The sequence below is a fragment of the Stegastes partitus genome, unplaced genomic scaffold (assembly GCF_000690725.1).
Source record: "Stegastes partitus isolate 25-593 unplaced genomic scaffold, Stegastes_partitus-1.0.2 Scaffold1124, whole genome shotgun sequence".
NCBI classification, from domain to species: domain Eukaryota; kingdom Metazoa; phylum Chordata; class Actinopteri; family Pomacentridae; genus Stegastes; species Stegastes partitus.
In genome coordinates, this window is record NW_007578855.1 from 221582 (window position 1) to 231270 (window position 9689).

General features: G+C 41.7%; 1 protein-coding gene across 1 annotated transcript in view; it reads left to right on the forward strand.

The window, feature by feature from the left end:
• Positions 1-9689, forward strand: part of LOC103368123 (interferon-induced very large GTPase 1-like) — a 24896-nt gene that overhangs the window by 5858 nt on the left and 9349 nt on the right. The window contains 4 exon segments of the mRNA XM_008296380.1: positions 4152-4207; positions 4445-4553; positions 5280-5317; positions 5410-9673. Of these exon segments, the coding sequence (XP_008294602.1) occupies positions 4152-4207; positions 4445-4553; positions 5280-5317; positions 5410-9673 (4467 nt within the window).

Genomic DNA, 9689 nt, shown 5'->3' on the forward strand with positions numbered 1-9689 from the left:
TGTAAATATGTTTTCTTTTGTACTTTGATATTTATTTATATATTACCTTTAATGTATAATTTTTTGTTATTTTAATCTTAATCTTTATTCTTGGGCAGGAATCATGCATGTAATGAAAAAGAATTTCCCGTCGGGGATAAATAAAGGATTTCTGATTCTGATTGAAACCTGCTGCGGCAATAAACAAGAAAAAGGGGCTTATCTCTAATTCACATAACATACAAGTATACATTGATAGTTTCAAGTCGAGAAGGTTTTAGTTTTTTTCTTTTTTAAAAACATTTTTTTGTAAATACAGACGTTGTGATTCACACTCCGACCAGCAGGTGGCGGTGATGCGCCGCTTCGTTGTTTGCTGACCGCCAATAAACCGCAACCGAGAAGAAGACGTAAAGTAAACAGGAGCTGTCAGTGGATTCAGAAGTTCCCAAAATTACGAGTAAAAGTCGTGATTTAAAACAAGGAAATTCAGATTCCTGCACACTGAGGGATTACTGTATGACGGCCGTGGCCACCGGGTACTGAAGGTAAATCATTCGCGGCCTCTGAACGTCTTCATGACCGCAGTTACACCTGCTGTAGCCAAATGGAGCTAGCAGCTAATAATTAGCATTAGCAAGCTTCTTTTTGTTGCCGTTGACTTCCGTCATTACAATGAAACACCACAGCGGCTGTGTTTGCCTCACGGCTGGATGCTCTCAGTTAAACGGTGACACTAATTAAGAGTCGTTTCACCGGCTAATGTCAGGTAGCATGCACCGCTAGTTACCGGCTGTTTGTGCTGCTCCAGCTAGCGTCTTCTCACTGCATCACATCGGAACGGCGTCAAGCTGCTCGTTTTGATGTTTTTCCACACGTCAGCACACAAAATGACCCGCTGGACTTACAGCTCAGTCTGTCTCGTAGCTGTCCAACAGAACAACCTCACTCACCCCAGTTTTTATGTCGCTGGTAGCAGAGGCGTTGTTGACATCTGGACCAATTAGGGGCTTCTCCCAGAAATCTTTGCAGCTTACCTGATCACTGCATCAGTTTGAAGTTAATCCGGACTCAGAAAATGAGTATGAAGTGTGAGACACTGTGTTGTGGGTAAAGTAGAGTCATCCCAGTTTGTTTTTGTGTTTAATTTGTGCTCCACATTCACATTACAGGGAGTGCAACAAATGCAACGGAAATGAATCATTCTGTAGGAATAATAGTAGTGATTGTGCATTTAGCAGCATGGTACTATGTGTTCTGAAACATATATAATATTTAATTTTTTCCAAGACAGTTTATATGGCTTATAGCTGCTGGACAGAAAACACAGATACTGATATATTTCAATCTTAGACTGCATATAAATGATGTGGGTCTGAAAAGTGAAGCCACACCAGAGGAGCTATAAACCTGCATTCTTTGGAACAGCCAGCAGGGGGCGACTCCAACGGTTTCTGAAATGAGCCAGATTGTTCAGAAGTCAAAGAAAAAATGAGACTACTTCTCACTTGATTTGTTCCATTGGTAAACCTTTTTCTGATGCCTTTATGATCTCAGTTTTATGTCTTTCTGAATACAGGATGATTTAATTTAGTAAATTATGGTCCCATTTTGAGGAAAATAGATGATCAAGTAAGGTATGTTTTCGGTACCTTGTAATTGACAGGTCACTGCCATCTCACATACCCCTTTTCCACCAAGAAGAACCAGGTGCTAGTTTGCTGCTGGTGCTAGGGCCAGTGCGTAGTTGATTCAAATCTGGCACCTTCAAAGAACTGGTTGCTTTTCCATCGGCAAGGAGCCAAGTTAGAGCCATGCCATACGTCACTGCATACGTAGCCATTTACCGAACAACGCTTGTGCCACATGGAAGTCCACACAGGACTCCAACTTGTTTTACTTTACCGATGTAACCAACTTTCTCATTTGGTCGCACTTTCCACCTTGTCACAGGCAAACATATGACTGGCTGAACATTTTCTTATTGATGGACTCTACAATTTACCATGTTCCCTGAACACCCTGCACTGCAGGCTGCACTAGCTGCTGTTGGTGGCCGTGGTGCTCAGACGGATGTGTGACCAAACATGACTTTAAAAAGAGTAAACCAATGTCTAATGTCAAATTTGTCCAAGATGAAACCCAGTGATTTTTTTCCCATGCAGTGTTTTCTATGAGCGGAATAAACAGCATGTAGCTGTGCTCTGTTTTTCACAAAAGAACACATTTCTGAACGTAAATACCGCAGTACAATGAAAGTAATAAAAGTCCTGTTTTCCACCACTGTGGTGCTGCTGGTGGGTCACAGTTGGACTGGATTTCAGTGCAACAGTTTGTGCAGAACTTCTGTGTGTCCCTGGACTCATTCCAGTTCATCAATGCTTGTGTGTCCCATTCAGGGGACTCAGTGGTCACGATAACCCCACCCACAGCCCCTGACATGCTCGGTGCTTAGCTCTGGCCCAGCAAAGAGCCACGTAGTTACAATATCGCACACTGTATCATCACGTTGCCATGGGACCCTGACACGTATTTGGTTGGTGAAGCATAAATATGTTTTTTCATGTTTGGTCCTGCTTTGCTGCTCAGTCCGTTTACACTGCTGGTACTGCAGCTGATAGAACCAAGCTTAGAAAACTGATCTGTTTATTGGCATTAACTACAGACAATATTCAATCAGTAACATTAATTCCACTTGGATGTGGCCACAGATTACAGTGCTATCATGCATCATGGGGCAGTGTCAGACAATACAATGTCATGTTAAAGACATGAAGTTTAAAGTTTAATAGTTTTATTGTGCAGCTTTCAGAAATAACCGTCTGCATTGGTCGATAAAATAAATATTTTATGCACCTTTAACAGTTTTCTACCGGCATTCCTGTGTCGCATCATTTGCAGTAGCAGCACTTTTATCGTCATCAGTTTGACATTCCTCATTGTTCTCCATTAAAACAACATATTGACTGAAACAGCTACACACGAATGGTTCATTTTGTGAGGAAGAAGACTCACGACGCCCACTTTGGTGTGAACGTGCACAGACTTTGAGGCAGAAAGCCTGAGTTGACAAAGAAAGTTGAGAACCACCTTCGTGATACTTGTGATTTCTGACTGGGAATTACATTTTTCTCAAGCCGACTTACACAAAGAAAGCCGAGATATGTCGAACTTGCTTCGTAGTACAGCCCTCTGGAGTATGAAGGTGTTCCGATACATGATGAGCACTCAGGTTCTCTGATGCAGCGCTGCATCACTTTTCCTCTGGGACAAATAATCTTTAAAGCGCCAGAAGGTGTTTTGTTCATTGTCCCGCTGAAAACATATGATGGTGGCGCAGACTGAATATAAAAGACAGACATCAAGTCTGAAGAGTAAAGCCAATGCAGAAGTGCCTTAAATCTGCATCCTTCCTGACACCCAGCAGGGGGCGACTCCTCTGGTTGCAGAAAGAAGTCTGATAGTACAGGAAAGTTTAGAGAAATGACTTTTCACTTGATTTGTTACCTCAATCAGCATTTTGTGAACATGTTCATGGTCTCAATTGCTAGATTTACATCTCTCTGAATACAGCCTGATCATTTTGTAGATTATGGTCCCATTTCGAGGAAAATGGATGACAAACACGATATGTTTTTTTTCTCTGTGACTGACAGGTTAGTACTGTCTCACTGTGTGCTGTGTCCTCATGTTCTTAGATCTGAACATGTGATTGTGAGGTTTGCTTGTAAAACAAATGAGGCACTCATGATCTATTAAGAAAGCAAGATTATCTTTCCCAAAATGTTTTTCTGTGTCTTTATAACATTGGTTATCTCAGATTGGGGGAAAGGTAGCTCCCTCATTGGCTCCCACTGACACATGAACAATGTTGTTGTGTATTACATTTTATAAAGACTTCATATAGACTTTAAAACAGTAAGTGGTCTGTGCTTGTATGTATTACCTCAGTGGTTCCAACATTTAGACATTCCCATATACAGTATGTGTACAATGTATTTCAGCAAACAAAAAGAAAAATAATCCCTTAAATCTGATCGTTCTGTCCTGACATGGGTAATGTTTTATCAGCTGCATGCAAGAAATTTAGGAAAAGCTGCAGACATAATGAATATCCAGTAAGTCACTGTTATATGTAAAGCCTTGACTTAGTGCAGTCTGCTTATTCTTAGGTTATGCTGCAGTGGAAGAGATAGAAACAGATAGCACACCTGGAATCAAGGTCAAGGTAAGAATTTTGAAACTTTTAAACCATTGGTTTTTAGAAATCTGAATATTTTTTGGAGGTAGGTCAGATCACATTTTCAGTTTCCCACTTGAACAGTCTTCTAACTTGGAAAACAGTTAATCTTGGCTGTTGTGTGTCTATTCTAAGAAGTGCTTTCTTGGTCTTATTATCACTGAAAATATACCAAATGTTCTGAGAAGGTAAACTAGAGTTGAGGTAAAATTGCCTTTTTCTTAGTGTGATCCACAGAATAAACCTCGTGGTGATGAACGCCCAGAGGAGAATGATGACAGCCCAGGAGTAGAGTCTGACATCACGGCCGTGCCATCTGAAACAAAGGAGAACGGTGAGATTTGTACAGTAACATGTAACTCAGCATGTAACTTACAAACATGTAGAGTACCAATGAAAAGTTTGAACACACCTACTAGTTCTTTTTCTCCCCCTGACTTTTTACTATTTTCTACATTGTAGAAAAAAAACAAAAAAACACCACTATGAAATAACACTTATGGAATTATGACGTTGTGATGGTTTGAGTCTGCATAGCTCGATTGAGGTCATGGAGAGTGGAGAGAAACGGCAGACAGAACTCACGTCCACACAACGTTGGGATTTCACAAACTGCTCGTCGTTTATTAAACACACTCCAACCATATCAAGCCCGGTTGTACAGCAACTTTCTCTTCATACATGGACAAAATAGTTACCCCTGGTTTACCATCACTGTTATTCTCTTTTGTGCAAAGAAAAGCAGGGTGAAGTGAATATGCTGAATCAGCTGGGTTTAGGTTGTGTGATTGTAAATATGGGTCATCTGAGGCAGCTCTGCATCAGTCTGCCTCTTGGTCAGATGGTCCCTGCAGAGCCTCAAGAAGTATGTTGGCTCATTGTCCTGCTGAAAATCAAGTGACTGCAAATAAATCCTATTTGTGCTGTTTAATAGTTTCAGTCTTCTCTAATGTAGAAAAAGCCTTGAATGAGCAGGAGTCCAGACATTTGACTGGTGCTTTACATTCATACACATTGATTTGTCCCTCTGCTAATCTGGACATTCACTATTGTTCTGCAGATACCTTCGATATGAAAATGTCTGAAAACAAGGAGAAGGTCAGAAACTCACATTCATTTATCAAGTTCTGAAGGATATGATGTTGTCATCTTTTACAAACAATAAATGGTCGTTTCTTTCTCGTCTCCAGCAGTCAGTGAACATCTCTGAAGAGACTGACAGAAAGAAACAACGTCAAAAAGAAACTGAAACGCTGCTCAGCAGACTTCACCTTCAAGACAGATTTCCACACAAGTTGTCACCAGCAGACTTTCTTCAAATAGGTCAACGTGTGACACACAGCCATGACATATCTGAGAAAGATCTCGCTAATACCTTTGTTCAGAGGTTAATGATGTTAGACTACAGAGCCAGATATATTCCTGTAAAACAAGACAGTCCTGAGCCGGGATCTTCACACACTTTGCCAGTGTCTGACAATGATGACACAGATGATGACACAGATGACTATGAAGCTCATTTTAGCAATGATACAGACTCTGATCAGTCAAAACAGACTCAGGTGCATCCAATGGATGTTCAAATGGCAGTGTTCCACTGCTCCAACAGCTTTCTGAAGCAGAACTTGATGACAAAGTTATCTCAGTGTCAGCACGCTTTACCTTTGCTTGTTCCTGACCCAGTCACAATGGACATTGAATGTCCTTTGTGGACATTCAGACAAATCATAAAAACATGGAAGATAACTCAAATCAAAGATGGCTCACAAAGTGTCACCATGAAGCACATGCCGATCTGCAAAGCTGAAACGTCCATGGTGTCTTTCTTCCGCCTTGGTTCACTTTCTGTGTCTAAATCTCAGCTGATGAACACTTTGATCAACGAGCATCACAACATGTTCTTCCACAGAAACTGTCCAGGAAGCACCAAAACTCGCCATTTAATGGAAGGTGTGGCAGAGATTGCCTGGTACTGCCCTGCTGCAAGATCCAATGATTCCTTCACTGACTGCATTGCCTTCTGCAATCTTCATGGAGATGCTCTATTGATGGAAAAACAACGTGAAATACTGATTGAAAGATCTTCAATCAATGTTGTTCTTGTACCAACTCTGGAAAAAAGCCAGAAAAGTACCAAAGTCATCTCAGCCCTTCACAAGTCTCCAAAGCCCCTCATTATCCTTGTTGCTGACAGTGATTGTGGTGCACTTAAGATTAAAGAGGGAAAATACAAAATGGGCCTTAAAGACAGAAGTCAGTCAGATGTTTCAGAAGAACTAAAAGGACTTATTGGAAAGATCCTGTCTGGACCACACACGTCCTTCCAGCTGGAGTCTATGGCCAAGATCTCTGGAATCAGAGTGGATGAAGATGACACAGTCTGCCAAAACGGCAAATCTGCTGCAATGGAAACACTTCATGTGCTTCAGGGGGTGGACGTTTCCAAGATTAAAGACACATTTCTTCCTTGCCAAGGCCAGCTTTGGCGACGCAGGCGGATGTCAATGATAGAACCTATTCAATTCAAAGGACACATTGAGGAAGAGAAAAGTAAAAGGCAACAGGAACTGATGGAAATACGACTGGATCAATGCAGCAAAGCTTCCTGCAGTAAACTGATGATGTCATTCACTGATAGCCTCTTGTTTTTGCCATCAAAAGCCAAAGAGTACTACCTGAAGTGGACTCAGATCTTAATAGATGCCCTCTCCACAGATGATCTCTCTTCAATTCTCCAAAGCTATGATGAAAAGTGGTCTGAGGTCTTGGATCTGAAGAAAAAGAAAGACAAATCTGCTCTGTTAATAAGGAAACAAGATGAGCTTGAACAAATATCCAACAAACTGCAGTCAGCCACCTTTGGCTTGGAGCACATGTTTCGAGAAATGGGACAGATCTACGAAGCCCATAAATCTCAGGAAAAACCAGAAACCAGTGGACGGAATAACTGGTCCAGATACCCTGAGCTGGCAGCAGATCTGATGATATCAGGACACCCAATGGAGCTGATGGACGGTGATGCAGGTCATGTGCCTTTGACATGGATCTCTGCTCTTTTAGATGAAGTCATCAAGAAACTGGGAGACCAGAGGGTGTTTGTGTTGTCAGTTTTGGGCATACAAAGCAGTGGAAAGTCAACGATGCTAAATGCCATGTTTGGTTTGCAGTTTGCTGTCAGTGCCGGCAGGTGCACCAAGGGTGCCTTCATGCAGCTGGTCAAAGTGTCAGAGGAGCTCAAGAAGGGCTTCAGGTTTGACTACATTCTAGTGGTGGACACTGAAGGACTGCGTGCACTTGAGTTAGCAGGTAAAGCCACTTCTAACCACGACAATGAACTGGCAACATTTGTTGTTGGTCTGGGAAACATGACATTGATCAACATCTTTGGTGAGAATCCAGCTGACATGCAAGATGTTCTGCAGATTGTTGTTCAGGCTTTCATGAGGATGAAGAAAGTTAAACTTTCTCCTAGTTGTGTGTTTGTTCACCAGAATGTCACAGATATTGCAGCAGCAGAGAAAAACATGGATGGGAAGAGACGCCTGCAAGAAAAACTGGACCAGATGGCTCAACTAGCTGCCAGAGAAGAGGGCTGTGATGCTGAGTGCTTTAGTGACGTCATTGCATTTGATGTGAAAGAAGACGTGAAATATTTTGCCCAACTGTGGGAGGGAAGCCCTCCAATGGCTCCTCCAAACCCAGGTTACAGTGAGAGTGTACAAGAACTGAAGAACATCATCCTCTTGAAGGCTTCACAGTGTGCCAGGACCCCTCTGTCACATTTCAAAACCAAGATCCAGGACCTGTGGAATGCCCTCATGAACGAACACTTTGTTTTCAGCTTCAAAAACACACTAGAAATCGCCGTGTACAGAAAACTTGAGATCAAATATGGGAACTGGACCTGGACCCTCAGGAACAACTTGTTGACCATCGAAAACCAGCTTCATACCAGAATTGAAAATGGAAAACTTGACAAGGTTGAGCTCAGTGATCTTGTTAAAGAAATGAGCGAAACGTATGAAGAAGTCAAGAAAGAAATGACAACGTACTTTCAGGATGACAGAGACAAAGAAATGCTGGTTCAGTGGCAAAACCGATTCGAACAGAAGATCAAAGAGTTTCATGAGGAAGCAGTTAAAGAAGTGAAACGAAAGCTGGATGAAGTTATCCAGCAGAAGAAGGCTTGTAAAAAGCTGGATGATCAGAAGACAGTGACAGAGTTTGAGAACAAGCTGCTGCAAAAGAGCAAAGAGCTGGCTCATGAGTTAAAAGACAAGGCAACAGATGAAAAGGAACTGAAGAAGCAGTTTGACTCAGTTTGGAGCCACTTGGTTACTGAGTTAACTAAGAATACAACACCCATTGAGGACATCAACCTGGAAGAAGAACAATTTAAAATCCTTGAACAGCTCAGTTTTGAATGGCCTCTCATAGCTGAATCCAAACGCACCGGTCGTTACAAAGAGATGCCAAAAATTGGGGATTACTCCGGTTATATAACAAAAAAGAAGTCCCAAAAACTCTGTAATGAAAGTGAACAATCTCCAGAAAGAAAGAGGGAAAACATGGATACAAGTAAAAGAAGTATGATGGCAGCTGGAGTCAATTATGTCAAAAATCTGGTGGGAATGAGCTCAACAACAGAAGGAAAATCAAAGAATGTTCTTGAACATGAAGAACAACAGCTGATCAGATCCTTCATTAATTCTGTTGAACAGCAATCCCTCAAAGCAGTCAAGACCAAACCAGTAGCAACAACAGGCTACAACTCAACCTACTTGGTAGAAGTGGCTAAAAGCGTTCAAGAGAAAGTGACAGAGTTTGAATCAGAGAAGAAATACACACTGAAGAAGGAGTTCAGAGTGGATCTCTCACTGTATGTTTTTGACAGGGCAGCAGGTTGGTTGTCACAGTCTCACAAGGAATACAAAACTAACAACGATGCACACACCTACTTGGAGGGCAAGAAACCACAATATTACAACATTTTCCAGAGCTTCTGCAAAGGAAGCTCATCTGCAGTCGTTTTTGGAGAATTGATTTGTGAAAAACTGAAGGTTTCCATTGTTGAAGCCGTGTGTAACAAGACTGCCATTGATCTCGCTGGAGAGATGAAGTGCACTGTCCGAGCATTCAATGGGAACAGGCAGGACTTGGAGAAACATGTCCTGAAATCACTTGCAAAGAAAGAGGACTTTGATGGTTTTATCACCTACATCCGGAAGCCAAGGAACCAAACAGAGACTTTCATAAAAGAAAAAGTAAAGAAGTACATCTTCAAAAAGCAGAAAGGTAAAGCACAGAAGATACTAGAGACAAATGTTGACCACATCAGTAGGCAGGTCCATCTAGCTCTATCTGCTGCAACAAGGAAAGTCAAAGAACAGGAAGGAGACATAAACATGTGGGTGGAGGAATTTTCCAGTTTCCTAAAAGATGATCTGACACTTGGTACCATTAGCTGTCA